Raw genomic sequence first — 20,714 nt, forward strand, 5'->3', positions numbered from 1 at the left:
GCTTCACCTTTTAAACCGTCAAACTCATGATGTAGACTGTGGACTCCACTAAGTTTAACAATGTTTTTTAAAAAATAGTTTTTACTTAATAAAATGATGATAAAAAAAGACACTCATAAAAAAAGACACTCATAAAATTGGGTCGGGCCCGACTCAGTAAAAAAAATCTAAGAAATTCAAAAAACCCTTTAAAAAAATTTTGATTTTCTCATGTATTTTTTTACCAATTTTGATTAATATCGGTTTGTATTTTTATACTGTAAAAATATAAATTCAGTATTAAAATACTTGATTTTCTCCAAAATGTTGCAAAAAAATTATATAGAAAAAAACATGTTTTTATTTTCATGCATACGACCAAGTTTTTCAAAGATAAAAAAATCATATTATATTTTCATACAACAAAAAAATTAAAAAATATGTATTAGCATGCATTTTGGTTTTAATAACTAGTTTATTAAAGTCATGAGAACTAAGCCAATATTCTAAAAATAAAAAAAATTATTTTGTTTTTTTTAGTATCTAGGGCTATGACCTTATACGTAAAACGTATTCCGGATATTAAATTCTTTTGTTGACATTAAAATGGTTAGGTTTTACCTGATAAGATAAGGAATCTCTTTACCGAGGAGAACTTTTCTTAAACCTTAGACAGACCAACAACTAGAAAACACAACAATACCTTAGCATATATCAAACAATTAAACAATACAACTTATCTTAGGTAAGGTGTATTTGGGGTGTTAATACCTTTCTTTTACGCAACCAGTCCTTATACCCGATCTATGAGACCAGTTAGGGTTCCTAGTGACAAAAATACTAGGTGGTGACTTCCATTCTCATTTTCCATGGATAAAAGACAAGAATTCCTTGTCTTCCCCATCCCTATTTTTGCCAGATACATACCGAGAGTGGACAATCGCCGCGATGCCGCACACGCGCGACAATAGTTATATATTTAGATATATTCAAACTCTGTATCAATATATAAAAGGTCACATTGTCACTATAAATGATGGTCAACCCCATACATGCAATTTATTTTAATATAATTTATTTTATTTCTAGTTTTTATTGCTTTCTTTTACAGCTTTATTTACTACTTTATTTGAATTATATCACTTTTATTTTCCTTTTTCTTTAAGCATTTTTTTCCTCTATATATGATGGACAAAACAAATAACTTTTTTAAGGTTCAAGATTTATTATCCCCATTCCCTGTTCGATTTTATGGCTACTACCTACCTTTTCTCAAAATTACATTCCAAGTTGTAATTTCTTCTTGTTGAAAGGAGGAAAAAGAAGAATTATGTATCAGTGTCAATAGATTGGCACGCATGATAGGACAAATTCAATATTTCTTCTATTAAACAATAAAGATGCCATCAAAAAAGAATATAAGTAAACTTGTTGTTGTTGTAATTGATTAACAATCAATATAATTAACAAAAAAGGGCTAGTTTCTTAGCCAAAAAGAACTTGATATTCTTATGGATAAACTAGTGTTAAACGTAACACGAGAGGGATCTTTAACATCCAACTCACTCCTACAATATAGAATTAAATATGGACATAACCATGTTATCTCTATACAGTTGCTTATGTTTCCACCTCTTTCAACAACGTCATCTTCACTAATAAATAATCATATAATTTCTTTTTTGCCTCAAACACAACAATATACATAACCATTCAATAGGCTAGATGGCATTATAAAATGGTCACAACCAAATATAATAACTACTAGCCAGTTGATAATGAAAACTCTTGAATGAGCATCCTTCTATCAGCCTTCAAATCTTTTTAATGTTGACAAGAGGTTATTGAAATAAAGATGGGAAATATAGGAAACATGATTTACCACAACAATATCATGATAATTAATAGAATTGTGTATGCCATATTTAACCAATTGAATAAAATCCAAAATGAAAGACGGTAAAGTAGGTTTGGAAATCTATAGGCCTAAGCACCTGGAGGTCAAGTCCTAGGAAATTCTATAAGCAGAAGCACTATAGTAGGGGCATTTAATGTAATGGGATATATACTAATGTATCATACACAACAACAACAACAACAACAATAAAGTAAGTTAAGCATAAGATCCCTTGATAAACCAATTCCCCAATAAGTGTATACATAACCACATGCTAATTATATGCTCTAATAGCCTATTATCCTATGTAATAACCTGGTATTAGAAATATAATGCCTTAAATGTTATTTTACAAGAAGGAAACCTCAATCCCTTTATACAACAAGACCTTGTTGTTGATCAATAAGCAAGGAAAAAAGATAGATATGATATAACTAACCCAAATCCTAAAAGATATAAGGTTAAAAATTAGATAAATAACAAAACATGCATACGGACATCCATATCATGATTGAATGAATATGTTACACCCAATTGTTAAAGGAATAAAGATTGTAGATTTTAAGCTATTCTATGAGGAAGAAAATCAATTTATGAGGCAACATATTCCCAAATTCATATACTAATATGGTAATAGTGTAGCGAATGCTTTCGTGAAGATAAAGTTGTTAAGTTCATCACTAATTAAAATATCCTTGCTCTATAGGCTTCCACCCAATATATCTAGATGACTATTTAGACAATATGATTATCGTGATGTGTACGGTGTCGAATGACAGATCTGTCTTCTGAGAAACGTTAAAAGGGTTTTGAAGTTTAATCATAAAATTACGATTTTAGGGTTCATGAGTCGCCACCTAATATTACGGTCACTAGAAAACCAAATAGTCTACGAGAGTTTATGTAAGGAGACTAGTTGTGCAAAGGGAAGACGCATCACCCTAGTGCATTTTACTTAAGGTAAGTTGTATTTCTTATCAATTGCTTTTTCTAAGTCATGTTTCTATCTGTTGGTTACGTCTAAAGTTCAAGCTAGATCTCCTTTCGTTAGAAAATCTCAACCTTATTGGATTAAATCCTAGTTGTTCTAAGTCCAAGATTTATTATGACATTTATTTCTTATATCTAATATTTCAGGTAACAAACTTGTTATTATGAGATTTTTAGTATTTTGGACAAACCCTAATGGATAATCGTAAACCGGTTACGATATCCATTTTTATATTTTTAAAACATGATAAAAATATAATTTTTTTCTTTTAAAAAAATATGCATGAAAATCCTTTAGGATTTGGCTGTATGCATGAAAATAAAACATTATTTAAAAAAAAAAAACAAAGTACATTTTTGAAAATTTTTTTGAAGAAAAATAAGATATTTTGATATCGAGTATGTATCTTATAGTGTAAGTTTATGACCTAATATTAGACAAAATTGTTTAAAAAAACACGCGACAAACCCACAAATATTTTAAAAAATGGTCCTTGAAAAATTTAATTTTTTTATTATTATAAATGGGTTGGACCCGATCAGATTGGGTTGGGTTGACTGACGACTTAACATACTTCTCTTTTCTTTTTTTAATATTGGGCTGGAGCCAGCCGAGCCATATGGGTTGGGCTGAAATGGGTCCAGCCAAGCTTACATGGTCATTAGCCCCATCTAGTGACTATGTTAATTATAATTGTCTTTTCATGTAGAACGAATTCTTGTTCAGCATGCAATGGCCATGGTTTTTACAACAGAGGGAGAAGAAAAGGCTTTCCTAACGTGGGTGGGTGGGTGGTGGTCATGCTGGGAGGTCCGACATGAGGCTGGTGGTGGCGTTGACGGTGAAGACATGAAGGAGGAAGAGGAGAAAGGTTAGAAGATGAAAAAAAACTAAGGAGGCTGATTTTTTACCTACTTTACACTTCAATTTCTTGTCCCTTAATGCTCGAAATCCACTCTTATTTATAGGATGTGGAAGGGGGACATCTTGTCTTTATCAAGGACCAATCTTAGCCCTTGATTCAAGTGGGAAGAATCTTAATTGTTGGCTCAAAGGTGTCTTTATGGTTTGTGAAAATTAGGCTCATCAAGGCTAGTCAGGTTGGCCTTTTTAAGGCGGTGTCGCGACGGCTATAGGGGCAATTAGCCGAAAAGAATTATCCTAGGGTGTAGTGCAATCTCAGACCATCACAATGGTGTATGGTTTATCCGATTTGGTTGAGAAATAAAGCATTAAATGTTCTGAAAAATTATCACTCAAGCAGCCTTTTCGGGAAAAAGGTAAGGGATGATAAACAGTAATTAGACGACAAGTCGTCTACTTCTCTCTTTTTTTATCCTTGGTTGGTCAAAACAATGTTGTTTTGGTCCAAACGTGTTGTTTCATTTAAATGAAACGATGTCATTTTAACTTTTTAGGGTTTTAATTTAGGGATTTGACCAAAGTTTAATTTAATCCCTCGACTTTTATTTTTTTTAATTATATCCCTAATTGACCTCGAACTTTTAATTTTATGCAATTTTTCTCTGCATAACTTCAATGTCAACCTCAAATTCTGATGTCTTTTTCATTTTGGTCCTTGATTTTGGATTTATGACCATCAAACTTTTAATTTCTTCAATTTCACCTATGTCTTCAACCGAGATAAGTCCCCAAAGTTTAGTGGCTTTTTCAAAAAGATTATTGGTTGTAAATTTTTTCAATTTAACCCCTAAGTGACCCTAAATTTTGATTTTCTTACCATTTTACCCATGATTTCAATCAATTGACTTTGTAAAATTCCAATTAAGTCTAAAATTGGGCTCCCAAGCTTAAGTCCTTAATAAAATTAATTTGACCTATTAAAAGTATAATTAAGTCCTTACACCTAATTAAATCTTTTAATTTTACCTAAATTAATTCTTAAACACAATTAAACTTTCAATATGGCCCATAATTATGTCCCTGGACTTAATGTTTATACAGACTCATCCAATAATCATTTTATTTGATCTTAAATATATATTATCTCTCTAGTCTTAGTACAATGGGTTGTGATTAGGCTCCCAATTTTATCTAAAACTCCAGCTTGATTCTACTATATATTTGAACCTTCCTCGACCAACTTTTGCTAATCGTTAGTTTTCTTATTATTATTGCTTTTGTTTTTTTTATTTTTATTTTAAAATGAAAAGGGTAAATTTAGGGGAAATAACCTAAAAATAGGTTATGACAATTGTGAACGCACATTCCTTGTCTATCTTAGACTCAGATGAGGAGTTTGATGATGTTTAACAATAGCTTATATTGGTAATTAAAAAAAGAAGGAAGATCATTTAAATCGTGTTATTGATAAAGTCTAGAGAAGCTATTAAATCTAGTGGCATTAAAATGAAATAAGGAAGACCATTTAAGATCGTGACATTGATAAAGCCTAAAGAAGTTAATACATCTAATACCAAATATGCATAAACTACCAAAATTATTGAAGAAAATAGGAAATATTCTTTTGACATCAAGAGACTAGAGGAAATCTTTGACCAATTGATGTGTGAAGGTAAATTAAGCCTTTTCACAATCATATCATCCCCATTATTGACTAGACTTAGGTAAAGAAATATTGAAAGTGGTATGATTTATGGAGACATGATATTAATAGTTGTGTTATCTTTAGAAATGATATTCAGAAGACATTAGAAACTAATTGTATTTGTTTTATGGATGAAATGATGAAGCATAATAATGATCTATTCCATAAAAAAGCATAATAATTATCGCAAGTGTGCGATGTTGCGACAACCATGCTTCTGGATTAAGATTTTGGTTTGGAGTGGAAAGAATAAGGAACTCTTGTCTTTTTTTAGATTAAAAAGATTTGGAGTCGCTATCTAGTATTCTGATCACTAAAAACCCTAACTAATTGTAGAGTTTAGGTAAGAAGACTGATTGTGTATAGGGAAGACAATATCACCCCTAGTATACTTTACCTAAGGTAAACTAAATTGTTTATTTATCTTACTATTACTAAGGCATTGTTTGTTTTTTTAACTGTTGGTCTTACTATTGATTATAACAGGTCCACCCTAGTAAAGTGGATCATGACTTTATAAGTGAAGCCTAGCCATTTTAGAGCCAAAACATATTTTTTGCATCTGTTTTTTTTTTTATATTGAAAATACATCTTGCGTATAAGTTCATAATGTTTAATATTAAAAATAAACAAACTGATTTTTTTAGTGTTGGTAAAATTTAAGCCAAGTCTCCATGGATTTAATAAACTTGTTATTTAATCCATAATACATGCAAAATATAAAAAAATATATAATTGTTTTAGTATTTTTAAGAGATGCTAAATCATGAAAAATATTTATTTGATTTTTTTCTTTTTCTTTCATGTTTTCTTTTTGTATTTTTTTTATTAAAAGTGAAAACATGGTTTTTTCTAGAAACTTGGCCATATACAATTTAAAACATAAATCTATTTTTTTAAAAGGATTTTTTTGTTGTTTTTTAATTTTTAAAATTGGTTTATTTAATACCAGAAAAAAAAACTTATATATAAGTTCAAAATTCCAAATATTAAATATGAAAAGATAAAAAGACGTGAGAGGCTCAAAATTAATTGCAAAATAATCCCTCTTAAAAATCTAAATTTTGAATCAAAGTTTAACCAGGCTGAGTTTGGCAAAACATAAAAAAAAAAAAAAGAAATACAAGACTGAAAAGGAAATATTAGAGCATGTTTTTCCTTAACTAAATAAAAATCCGCAGGCTTGAAATTTATTTTAAAAGTCAAACACCTAAAAACTCAAAAATACGTTTTCGACAGATTTTGATTATGCTAAATGTGATTTTAGACTACAAAGTTTCAGTCCAATTGGTTCAGCCCAGTTCTGTGGATTGGGTTTCTAGTTTGGCCTTATTCAACGAAGTAGTTTGTTCTTTAAAAAAATAAAAAATAAAGAACACGAGCCTCTTTCAAAAAAAACAAACAACCCTTTTTGTTTTAACAATGGCTTTGTAACCCAGACCCGATATTGCTTCCTAATGATCAACATTTAACATCGATAGTTCCCAGAGAAATTCATCACAGGCGAAACAGGGCGTGCTCCCTACACCATCATCTTGACTAGACTCTAGGCATTTATTCAAATTATATGCAAACGAAAGCCACTGCACCAAGTAAATCATGATCATTACCTAGTGAAAAACATTTAATCCAAGCTCACCCTGCTGCCCTGAAGCAAAGGGAAGATACCCATAAAACGCATACATCATGGGATCCAGATCATAGTCGATATCTCGGTTCAGGTTTAAAATGCAACATGTGTTCCCATACATCTCAACAGCAGACATGCATGCATATATAAAACTACAAATGGCATAGATGGAAGTGAGAATATGCAAAAACAAACTTTGCAGCAGCAAACTCGCGCAAGAACAAATGAAAAAAAAAAAGAAAAAAAAAAGGAGAAGCTTTATACCTAGGGCAACTGAGAGGGAGGTGTCTGGTTTGAATGAAAAACTCGAGACGAGTTTGATACCCTTACTAAACTCACAGGACTGTACTGGCAATAATGAATATTTTCTACTCTGTAGTGACAGCATCTCGTTGTTCTCCTGAATTTCTCTTTGCTAGCTTCAGCAATTGGAGCGTTATACAAACAGAAGCCTTGGTGGTAAACTTCGTGTGCCTGAGGATCTATATAATGAGAATGTTGAGTGATTTTTATATCTCATGACTGTGTCTTCCTCATGAGTGAAGTTAAATATATATGGCGTGCAGTGTTTGAGGGGTACTAACAATGGAGGCAGTGGGGCGCACTGGTGTTCAATGATATGGAGTGACACAAGTGATTATGTAAACAGGTGTTGTTTTGGGTCAAAGAATTAAAAACAAAAAACATCTTATACCATTTATTATGATTCAAGAACTTTGAATGATGCACAAAGAAATTACTTTACTAATTGCTTTGGAAAATTTCAATCTTATTTACTTGGTACTAAAGTTATTCTTTACTCTGATAATGCAACTTTTTGTTATTTGATGATGAAGAAAAAGGCAAAATCAATATTAATTAGATGGATACTTGAATTATACTTGGAGATTAAAGACAAAAGATGGATAAAAAATCATGTTACATATCATCTGAGTTGTTTAATTCTTGTGGAGGATAAACTTCATTTGCAAGAAACGTTTCTTGACGAGCAATTGTTCTCCGTGAGCATGATATTACCTAGGTATGCGAATATTATAAATTATTTAGTTACTAAATGATGAAAGTATTGTGTAAATCAAGTGATAAGAATATGTGTTCTCGAAAATGAAATTATTTCTATTCTCACCTTTTATCATTCCTATGGAGGTCACTTTGAAGTTAAAAGGATGATGACAAGGAAGGAAGTACTTGATTTTATAGCATGACTATTATAGGTTGTATGTTGTATTCTTGATTTAAGTAAGTATGAGTATTATATAGGGGTATATATGGTATTATTTTTCTGCTACACTTATATGCTCATATTGAAGTTAATCTTACGTTAAATCCTAAATATTGATTTCAGCAATTTAAATAAATAATTTACAAAAAAATAATTAGCATAGAACCATTTAAAGGTATTGGTATATATAAAATTAAATTGTTAATTATTTGGGTTTTTTTTTCTATTATTAGGAGTTTATGAAAGTAGTTTAAAATAATAAAAAAAAAAGGAAAGGAAAGGAAAATACCGTTACTAATTTGTGAAAGTAAAATACAAGTATCTCGTTTTTCTTAAAGTGATGTTTTTCCCACTCCTTTCAATTGTTTTCCACATTCCATAATTTTGTTGAATGACTAAATAACTCATTGTGTTTTATTTTTATTTTTTTAATATAACTTTCATAATATAAATATAGATAAGATTTTCTCTAATATTTACATAAACAATATATGTAAATGTTAAATAAAAAATTCACAATTATTGAGAGTTGATTCCATGATAACTATTTATCTCTAGCTAAAAGTTTATTCTTTATTGATTAATTTATCAACAATATATTTTTATCTAAACAGGAGGAGTCAAAATAAAAATTAATTAGCTTAAAGAGATAAGTGATAAAAAATAATTTTTTTTAAAAAAATTGATAGGATTAATATATTTTAGAGGGATAGAATGAAAATCATCTTATTATTAATCATTTCTTGATTTTTTTATTTATATAAATTGATATCACGTAAATTCTAAAATGTAATTATTTTAAATTGTCATTGTATTTTTATAATGATATTATCATTAGTTGATGTTGATGACATCATGTCTATGGAGCACTTTTTAAGAATTTTTCTTTCATTAAGAATATATGTCATGAAATTTATTAATTGTTAAGAAATAAGCAAAGACTTAATTAGGTCCAACACATTTTGTGGAGTGAGAAATAAAAACAACGCGCACCACTCTTATTTTTAACTATTTTTATTTTTTATGTCATAGCAAAACACTTGCGAGTTCGCTAGAAAATCTACGATGAAGGCCAATAAATTGGCATATTAATATAGAGCGTGACAAGAGAATCCATTTATTGGCTAATCACAATTTGCCATGTGTGAAAAATTATATAAATAAGATGAGAAAAATAAAAGATATATATTTTTTTAAAAAAAACAGATAAAAATTTCTTATAGTATTTTCTTAACACTAAAACTATAATTATTAAACCCGACCCAGGTTAACCCAGACAAGGAGTCGGGTCCTAGTTTATACGTGTTGACTTAGGTTAACCCAGAAAAATAAAATAAAAAATTTAAAGTTTTAATATTTCATATGAAATAAATTAAGAAATAATTCATTTAGATATAAACTATACATGTTATAAATAATAAAGTTTAAAAAATTATTTCAAAATATTTTTCATCTCATATTGAAAAGATACTATATTATCATTTTAAGTTTAATTATTTAAACTAAAAATATTTTTTTTATCTCGCATTGAAAAAATATAATTTTCTTTCTTGTGAATATTATATATATATATATATATATACTAAAAAGTTTTAAATTTCTTATTAAAAAAATTAAATATCCTTCTAATATTTATATAGTGAACTTTAAAAGGGGTTAATGACCAGTTAAAAATATGTATAAAAAAAGGATCTCTGGTTAGGAGCAAAAAAACATTTGAAAAGAAAAAAATCTCTACAGAGTTTTGCTGGGTCTCCCGTATTACGAATTGACTCAACAAGTAGATCAAGTTTGACTATTTTTATTTTATTTTTATAAGTCTTTCACCTTATCCAAATCAGTCCAATCACCGAATCAACCCGATAAACCAATCTAGATTCAATAACTATGACTAAAACCGATCAAAAGTGGATATTATAAGCTTTAGTTTAAAAGAAATATAACTTCTTTTATAGAGGTCATTTTAGAGCGGCAAAAGAGGGAGGAAAAACTTATACAAATAAATATTAAACTGTTTTAATAACTATTGACTACTACTAGTAGTTTCGTACTAACTATCTGGAAGTGTCCATCTTCGTAAATAACCCTGAAAATGACAGGCTGTTAAAGGAGAGATTTCTCTCCTCCGGTCCCGTGCATACACTGTGCTTCGATCGTTCAACTTTATTTTTTTTTTATTTTTGTCGTTTCAAGTTGTGTAATGCTAGGATTTGCTTAGCTGTGCATGCTCTCGCGTCCGTTTTATTATGAAAATATTATTTTTGCAAAATATAATGATAGCAAAAAATAAATAGATAGCAAAAAAAAAAGAGGGGTTGTTTCTTATTTATTTATTTATTTATTTTATTGTTGGTGCAATTCATGAGACACGGCTATCTACACTTCGATCCCTGTTTTTTTTGTAAAGTTTATATTTAGTTATAACACTTTATTTTTTTACATGCTAGTTCCTTATAATGTAGAAACTTGAGAGAAAATCGTTACAAAAAAACAAAGCTTTGGACAACTATATTTTAACTATTAAAAACTTTAATTTTGGTTATTGATTTTTTATTTTTTTTAAGAGTGGAGCTAAATAAAGCTGATTTTCAACTTTAATGATATCAAAATAATAAATTAAGATGTAAAATTTTTATTTTGGTTTGGTTTAATTTTGGATTCTTAAAATGATTTATAAGTAAAAGATATGTTTAAGGTCCTGTTTATTTTTGTGTTTTAAAAGTGTTTTTAAAAAAAGTTAAATTTTTTTTATTTTTTTTAAATTAATATTTGTAGATTATTTTAATGTACTAATATAAAAAATAATTTTAAAAAATAAAAAATATTTAAAAAAGGAACCTCTCTTGTATAACGGAACGGGGTGCTGCTGCTTGTTGTTGTTACTGCACATGTTAAACGGGCCCACACTCCATTTCACGTGTCCTTTTTTTTGTTAGCTTCTTCTTTTCTCCTTACTTTATCATCAACTCACTCGAAGTCAGTCACTCTCTTTCTCTACACAGCCAAAACACACTCCTAAGAGTGACCAAAACACACACTCACCGAAGAAAAAGAAAGATCTTTAGATCCGGAAGTAATAGACCCTCTTCAAAAACCCTAGTTTCCTTGAAGAACGATCTGGGTAGGCGTTGCTATTTTGTGCTGTTTTTCTCGTGTTTGTCTTTGTTTTCTTGGATTATCAAGAGATCTAAGTGAATTTGAACATGTTCTTGCTCTTCATTTAGTGAATGTAGGTTCTTTTAGTTAAGAACTGTTGGTGCATTTTTGTTGAAATCAACCATTTTTAAGCTTGAGAGCTTGTTCATTTTTCTGTTTTTTTCTCAATTATTGAGGAGGTTGAGATATCTAGATTTGTTTCAATAAGTTGTTTAATCGAGTGTGTCTTAGTTCATTAAAATGAGGCTTTGTTTGGTTTCTGAGAAAATGCGACGCAGATGCAAGTGAGTTAAATGGCATGCATTTAAGTTTCTTTAAATAAAATAGGTAGAATGGCTTTGTTTGGTTTCTGAGAAAATGTGAGGCAGATGCAAGTGAGTTAAATGGTAGACATTTAAGTTTCTTCTAATAAAATAGGTTGGCTGCTTAGAATGTGGCAAGCAAGACAGAGAAAAAAAATGCTTCTTAATTTTTAAGTTTCAGGAGAGTATATGCTGTTTGGTATTCCTAAGAAAGTGGTGAAAGACTTTAAGATTGTATTTATCTAGAAGGCTATATATATATATATATTTTTTCCATACTTACTCCTGATTAGTTGTTTGTCCTTGCAGGTGTGTATTTTTACTTGTCTGGTAAAAGTTCTTTCCTTGCTGGTCAATAAGGTATGTTGCTTCGGTCTCCGTTCTTGGTTTTAGTCTACATCTCTAAGCATATAGGATGCATCATGGTCCTGTCCAAGGATTACTGAATGTCTTTTGAATGAATGCTTCGTGTGGTTGACGCTAGGTTGCAAGGTAACGTGAATGGCAGTCACAGATGCCCAAAACCCTCTCCTTGGAGAAACAACTTGTGGCACTTTACTGCAAAAGCTCCAGGTATTTCATTTTATTGATTGTTCATGTGTATGGCGTGAAGAAATTACAACTTATTGAACCCTGATGTGGTGTAGGAAATCTGGGATGAGGTTGGTGAAAGTGACGAGGAACGAGATAAGATGCTCATTCAAATAGAACAGGAGTGCTTGGATGTGTATAAGAAGAAAGTTGAGCAGGCTGCCAAGTCAAGGGCCCAGCTTCTTGAGGCCTTATCAGATGCCAGAATTGAACTTGCACGTCTTCTGTCAGCCCTTGGAGAAAAATGTTTTGCAGGATCGGTGAGTAGTTTACACAACTTAGTCTTGTATATCCTGCTTAAGCATCTGTGAAAAGTGTTATGGTGATGTGTCGATGCAAAACTCTTTTTATGGTTAATTGACAGTGAAAAAAACTGGACTCCTCATGGTTTCCCTTGGTTTTAATTGCAGCCTGAGAAGGCTTCAGGAACAATCAAGGAACAACTTGCAGCTATAGCACCAATACTCGAACAGCTGTGGGAACAAAAAGCAGAGAGAGTAAAGGAGTTTTCTGATGTACAGACACAGATTAAAAAAATCTGTGGTGAAATTGCTGGGAACTTAAATATCAATGACAATCCTACAGTTGATGATGCTGATTTATCCCTAAAGAAGTTAGATGAATATCATGCCCAACTTCAAGAGCTTCAAAAGGAAAAGGTAAATCTCTTCATCCTGGTAATGGTGCATCAGATAATTTCTAGCTTTCTAGATATGTCAAGTTAATCACTAACTGTTTATTTTACATTGTAGAGTGATAGGCTGCACAAGGTCCTTGAATTTGTGAGCAGTGTGCATGATCTCTGTGCTGTCCTCGGGATGGACTTTTTCAGTACTGTAACTGAAGTTCATCCAAGCTTAAATGACTCGACTGGCATGCAAAGCATTAGCAATGATACATTAGCAAGGCTGGCTAAGACAGTCTTAGCATTAAAAGAAGAAAAGAAGCAGAGGCTTCATAAGGCAAGTCCTTTGCATTTCAGTATTGGCTGCTATGGAAAGAAGAGTACGTTTTCCTTGTTACGTTTCCAGAAAAAACTAAGACTTTTGTGCTAATAGAAGGCTTTTACCAAACACTGATCCTCTATCCTCTAGATCAATCCATAGCATAAAAGTATGTTCTGTGATGAAGAAATGGAACAGGAATTTGCTCAACTTTAAACAGAAAAAAGATCAGTTATGTTTTATCAGGATCCTCTTTCCACAAGGCTTGTTTTTCTGTTGTTAAATAAGTTTATCTTGTAATTCAGATACATATCTTCCAACAAGAAAAACATTTGCATTAGATTTCTGTTGGCATCTTCAAAGCATATGAAACAAGCATTGTTTCCTGTTGATTTGTACTTTACACATGCACACGCGCGCGCGCACAGCACCAGTATAATTTGTATCACATCCAAAGGGGACAAACTGTAAGGTTTCTGTTGTAAAATATAGTGCGATGTTGGATGTTTTTCTGTGTGTGCTTGAATTGAACCAAATCCTTCTGTTGAGATTCAAAATATCTTTAATTTGTATCTTCCCACTACAGCTTCAAGAGCTGGCAAATCAGCTCATGGACCTGTGGAATCTGATGGATACTCCCAAGGAAGAAAGGAAATTGTTTGACCATGTTACACGTAACATGTTGGCTTCAGTTGATGAAGTGACTGTTCCCAAAGCTCTGGCCCTGGATCTAATTGAGCAGGTATTTGGATTCTGCAAGTAAATATACCTACAAGTTTAAATAAGCTGTGAAAGCTATATACTTTTTGTGGTGAAAACTGTGAAAGCTGTATGCTGATTTTACTATTATTTGGTTTTAAGGCTGAGGTTGAGGTTGAAAGGCTTGATCTGCTAAAAGCCAGCAGGATGAAAGAAATTGCCTTTAAAAAGCAAGCAGAGCTTGAAGAGATATATGCCCGTGCTCATGTAGAGATAGCCCCGGATGTTGCTCGAGAAAAAATTATGGCACTAATTGATTCTGGAAATGTTGAGCCAGCTGAATTACTGGCTGACATGGACAATCAGATATCAAGAGCCAAAGAAGAAGCTCTAAGCAGAAAAGAAATTTTGGACAAGGTTGAGAAATGGATGTCAGCATGCGAGGAAGAGAGTTGGCTAGAAGATTATAATCGGGTACTATTATCTCTCTCCCTCGCTCTCCTTCTTTGTATGTATAGTGTCAATCTGCTGTTTTGATAATTTCAATGCCCTTTTCCTAGAGATCTCTCTGCTCCTGGGTCTTGTAAGAAATTCCTGCATCAGGAGCCGATATATAGATCCCCTTTTATTTGGGAAATATTTGTTTATTTTTTCTTACCCTTGTTTTCTTCAGCAGATAATAGGTTTAAGTGAGTGATCTTGCTTGCTGATGTTTTTGTGTATCTAATTCTGTAATTGTGTTTGCCTAGTAATTATCTTTGTTCCTGGTTTTCTCTGGCAGATAATAGGTTTATGCGAGTGATCTTGCTTGCCGATGATTTTATGTTATGTAATTGTGTATTCCACATTTGCCTAGTAACAGGATGTCTGTCTCATTGACATTATATGACTGGAAAAATTCCGAGTCTGAATGGTAAATGATGAAGTAAATATAGTGAAAATATTTATAGATCAAACTAGATGTTCTAAAAGCAGATGAAATTATTTGTACCACAACTGATTTGATGGTTTATGGTTTATAACTTAAATGGCACTGTGTTGGTGAAACAGGATGAAAACAGGTACAATGCCAGCAGAGGTGCACATTTGAATCTCAAGCGTGCAGAGAAAGCCCGGATTCTGGTTAACAAAATTCCAGGTATCTGTAGAATCAGGGAAACACAGAGATGGCACAATCAACATCATTTTCTTCTCTTTTTGAACTGTTCTATGTTGATGTGTTGGAATCTGCATCCAGAGATTTAATTGGTTTTGTTGGCCATGTAGCCTTGGTTGACACCTTGGTTGCTAAAACTCGGGCTTGGGAAGAAGATCGAGGCATACAGTTCGCATATGATGGTGTTCCTCTCCTTGCCATGCTAGATGAATATGCCATGCTCAGGCAGGAAAGAGAAGAAGAGAAACAACGGATGAGGGTGAGTTCCAATTTAGTGATTATTACATGTTCAAGCACATGCATGCATGCATGCATTTAAACCACATTGTGGTTGCTTTATTTTGGCCTAGAACGAGCTTTGTTCAATCTTCTACCTTGCTAAAAGTAGACTGATATGACAGGATCAGAAGAAGTTCCATGAGCAGCAAAGCACAGAACAAGAATCCATTTTTGGTTCCAGACCTAGTCCTGCCCGACAAGTTAGCACGAAGAAGGTGGTTGGTTCCCGTGCAAATGGTGGCCCTAATGGAACTCCCAGCAGGCGGCTATCTCTAAATGCTCATCAAAATGGGAGCAGGTCTACAACTAAAGATGGAAGGAGGGACAATAGGCTATCCGGGCCTGTTGGTCCTGTTAACTATGTTTCTATATCGAAAGATGATGCTGCCTCCCATGTTTCTGGCACTGACACTGCTACTGCTTCACCGTGACAAAATAAGAGACATGTAGGTTTACATCCCTGATATATTATTGCTGTTACGTGTAGGAGCTTGTTGTAGTCTAATAGATGTGAAAACTGAGTAACTGGAGAGTAAACTGTTTTTAGTTGTGTATCTTAAACTGGCATCTTGAAGCTGTTCCAATCCTTTATGCTCATATCTTGGAACGATTTTTTGTTGTAGTGCCTGGTTGCTCAACGCTTAGCATCATCTAATGCAGGACCGGCTATTGAATGCTCTACTAGAATGGATAAACCATGAGATTTGAACTGTGAAATGTAGGGATGACAATTAATCAAGTAATACTCAAAAAGTTGTTGGGAAAATATTGTTTGCTAAGAAACAAATCACTGTTGATTATTATAGTGATTTGTATTTTGTCCTTTTTTATTGTATTTTTATAGGCCTTAAATTGATGATTAGGTTCGTAGGGGATTAGAATAAAAAACATGGTTTTATTAAAAATTGGGTTAAATATACACTTTAATTCTTTAATTTTTTAGATTATATGTTTTTAGTCTCTCATAATTTGTAAAATTTAATTTTGATTTCAAACATTTTTTTTCTTGGTTAATGATTTGAGGAGAAAGAGAATGACTTAATATAGTTAAAAATAAGTTTTTTTTAGTCTAAAACTAGGGTGATCATTTTCAATTCAGTTCGGTTCTTATAAAAGAAAAGGTAATCAAATTGAATTTTTTTTAAAAATCAAAACCGATTCAAAGTGATTGGTTTCGGTTCGGTTTGATTTTTAGGACAAAAACTAGTTCAAACCAGTTTGACTTGGTTTTTTCAATTTGGCTCGGTTTTTGTCCGGTTTGACTCGGTTTTTTTTTGTTCGGGTTTGGTTTGGTTTTTTCGGTTTCAGGCTTATAAAACCAAATCGAACCGGCTGGTTTTTTTTTTTAATTTTAATTGGTTTTTTTCACGGTTCCTTTTCAGTTATTTTTTTCAATTTTCTCGGTTTAATTGATTTTTTGATTTTTTGGCTCACCCATATTTAAAACAGATGAACCTGATTTTCTAGCAATCGAAGTTGCTGAAATCTGGGCAATAGAGGTTATGTGTTCTCTCTATTTTTTTTTTTAGATTATTAAGAGGCGGACAACTTGTCATTCACCTCTTAAAATATTAAAAAACAAATAAGGGTCAAGCACGTGGGCTGCTCCAAGCCTACGCCCTTGGGCTTTTTTGTGGAAGCCTAGGAGCTTTAAGCCTTCCTAGCCCGACTAGACCTTTATATATATATATATATATATATATATATATCCATTACAATTTTTTTTATTTGATTGATTGATTTTTTTTTAATCACTTTGATATTTTGATGGTTTTTAATTTTATTGGTGTTTGTTTTAGATCAAAATTATATATATTGTTAAATTCAATTAAGTTCATGACTCAGGTCAGGTCATGAATTTAACTTATTTAGTCTGACTAGATAAGAATTGGGCTTGATATATTTTTTTTTCATAAATAGTTCTTAATATATATATATATATATATATATATATATATATATATATATATATATATATATATATATATATATATATATATATATATGAATTTTTTGAATTTCGCTTGAGATTTTTTATGTACAAAAACACGTAAAAGTTTGTACATATACTTTTTTTTTTTAAAAAAACAATATTTGACATATGGCGAAAAATGAGTCAAATAGCTGGTTTCATCTAAACTTGATAGATACCAATTTGAAATCAACCTAAACGGGTGATGAATAAAATATAAATATTGTCAAACTCAATTATATAAAAACATTTATAAATTTATAATGAATACTCATAGAGACTTGTTAGACATGATATAGATATATAATTTTTTTATTCATTAATAGATAAGGTATCAATATAGTAGAAATATGATATGTAGATATCCATTATTATCCTTAAATGATACTATTAATCAAGAATTTCATCTACTAGCTTTATAGGAAAGAAAAATGTCATTGATATCATTCTCTGCTTTTGTTAGTAGACATGTGTTTGAATTAAAGTTTATCGCATATTCTTCTACATACTTGAAAGATAGATAGTTATTGTCTTTTATATATATATATATATATATATATATATATATATATATATATATATATATATATTAGGAGGCATACTTTAACACTAACAAACTAGATTCCCATGTTCCTAGTGTTTATGTTTCTTTGTTACAGGAATTTGAATATGTATTTATCGATGAAATTCCAAGTAGATTTCCACCTATAAAAGAAATAGAACATCAATTTGGCCTAGTACTAGGTTTGCTTATTCCTAATATACCAGCCTATAGAAGTAATCATGAGGAAACAAAGAAGTTTTAAAGGTAAGTGAATGAATTAATGTCGAAGGGGTATATTCGAGAGAGTATGAGTTCATGTGTTGTTCTCATACTTTTAGTACCTAAGAAAGATGGTACTTGGAGAATGTGTGTTGATTGTAGAGCAATCAATAACATAACTATAAAGTATAGACATCATATCTTTATATTAGATGATATGCTTAATTAATTATATGGATCTTGTTTGTTTTCCAAAATTAATCTTAAAAGTAGATATCATTAAATTAGAATGAATAAAAGTGATGAATGGAAAAAAAATTTCTACAACTAAAGATGGTTTGTATGAATGGTTAGTTTGAGTATATAGACCATTTAAGATAGATACTTGATGAGTTTATAAAAGAAAGTTTGTATGATAATCTAAAGATTGTTTTGCTTGGAAAAGATTGTTTTTCTTGGATGTATCAAGATGAAAGAGGCTAAGGTTAAGGCTTTAAAAGAGCGGCCTACACATAAAACGGTAAGTTAGGTAAGAAGTTTTCATGGATTGACCAGTTTCTATAGAAGATTTGTGAAAGATTTTAGTACAATAACTGCTTTATTAACTGAAATTGAAAAGAAAATAGTAGGTTTTAAATGGAAAATAGAATAAGAGAAAGCTTTTAATTTGTTAAAAGAAAATCTTATTTTGGTTCCATTACTTACTTTGCCTAACTTTACAAAACAAATTGAGATTGATTGTGATGTTTCAAGTATAAGTATTGAAGTTGTTTTAATGCAGGATAAAAGCCCATAGTCTATTTTCATGTAAGCTTAATGGAGCAACTCTAAACTATTTGATATATAATAAAGAGTTGTATGAATTAGTGAGGACTTTGGATACTTGACAACATTAACTTTGGTCTAAGGGATTTAAGATTCATACTGATCACTAATCTTTGAGATACTTGAAAAATCAAGGTAAGTTAAATTATAGACATGAAAAGTGGGTAAAATTTAATGAAACATTTCTATATGTCATCAAATTCAAGTAAGGTAAGAAAAATATAACTGTAGATGTATTACCATGAATATATATTCTTCTTAATACTTTGAATACTAGACTTTTAGAATTTGAGTATGTGAAAGTATTATATTTTAATGATAATGATTTTGGTGAAATTTATTTCTAGTGTAAACTTACGACAACTAATAGATTTTTTAAGCATGATGAATTTTTATTTAAAGATAAAAGATTATATATACCTAATTGCTCAATGCGTGAATTGCTTGTAAAGAAAGCTCATTGTAGCAGATTAATGGGACACTTTAGGATTACTATGACATTAGAAGTTTTACATGAAATTTTTTATTGGTTTAATATGAAAAGAGATGCACAAAGAGTTTGTGATAAGTGTATAACATGTAAATAAGCTAAATATAAATTGATGTATCATGGGTTATATGCACCTTTACCTATTTCTAATAAACCTTGGGTTGATATTTCTATGAACTTTATTTTAGATTTATCTAGGTAAAGAAAAGGTAGAGACTTCATATTTGTTGTTGTGGATAGATTTTCTAAGATGACGCATTTCATATCTTGCCATAAAACCAATGATGTAATGAATATAACAGATCTATTCTTTATGGAGGTAGTTCGGTTACTTGGTGTTCTAATAAGCATTGTATCTGGTCAAGATTTTAAATTCTTGAGCTATTTTTTAAAGGTTTTGTAGTATAAGTTAGGAACTAAACTTTTATTTTCTATAGATAGTCAAACTGAAGTAGTAAACAGAACTCTAACTAAATTATTAAGAGCTATCATTTAGAAGAATCTTAAAAATTGAAAAGATTGTTTGTCATTTATTGAATTTGCATATTATAACAGTGTGCATTCTACTATTGATTATTCACCATTTGAGATTGTTTATGGTTTTAATTATTTAACACCTTAGATTTGATCAATTTACATGATGTGAAATGGTTAGTCTTGATGGTAATAAAAAAAAATAAGTGGTGAAAAACTTACATGCAAAGATACGGCAATAGATAGAGATAAACAATGAGCAATATGCATTCAAGGCTAATAGAAAACGCAAATTAGTAAGGTTTGAAATAGGAGATTGAGTTTGGGTGCATATAAGAAGGAAATGTTTCATGAACAAAAGATATCAAAATTGATGCCTCGAAGAGATGATCCTTTTCAGACCATAGAGAGAATTAATGACAATGCTTGCAAAGTAGATCTATCAGGTGAGTATGGTGTTAATGCTACATTCAATGTTTCTGATATCTCTTTATTTAAAGTAGGTGATAATTCGAGGATGAATCATTTCGAGAAGAGAGGGGATGATGCAATCCAAGCAACACCAAGATACCCATTAAAGATTTCAGTTGGTCTAGTGACAAAACTTAGAGCTAAGAGGTTCAAAGAGACTTTCAATGAACTTCTTCAAGACACATGGTGTAACATCATCAAATTTAAATATCATATATATCATGAACATTCTCAATTATTTGATATACTAAGGAATTGTTTTTTTGCAAGTTCCTACTGAAAATTCAACAAAGTTTTTCCTATT

The 20,714-nt window shown here is 30.9% G+C and overlaps 1 protein-coding gene across 1 annotated transcript; it reads left to right on the plus strand.

Moving 5' to 3' along the window:
- Positions 1 to 11,252: 11,252 nt before the first annotated feature.
- On the plus strand, positions 11,253 to 16,037 carry LOC133703899 (65-kDa microtubule-associated protein 1-like). Its single transcript, XM_062128634.1, has 11 exons — positions 11,253 to 11,409; positions 12,056 to 12,106; positions 12,231 to 12,319; positions 12,394 to 12,597; positions 12,748 to 12,996; positions 13,090 to 13,299; positions 13,868 to 14,023; positions 14,143 to 14,454; positions 15,031 to 15,118; positions 15,247 to 15,395; positions 15,538 to 16,037. Exons 3-11 carry the CDS (start codon positions 12,248 to 12,250, stop codon positions 15,844 to 15,846), a joined length of 1,749 nt encoding a protein of 582 aa, XP_061984618.1. The 5' UTR covers positions 11,253 to 11,409; positions 12,056 to 12,106; positions 12,231 to 12,247; the 3' UTR covers positions 15,847 to 16,037.
- The last annotated feature ends 4,677 nt before the right edge of the window (positions 16,038 to 20,714 follow it).

This window comes from Populus nigra, chromosome 9, assembly GCF_951802175.1.
Source record: "Populus nigra chromosome 9, ddPopNigr1.1, whole genome shotgun sequence".
In the NCBI taxonomy this organism is placed as follows: Eukaryota; Viridiplantae; Streptophyta; class Magnoliopsida; order Malpighiales; family Salicaceae; genus Populus; species Populus nigra.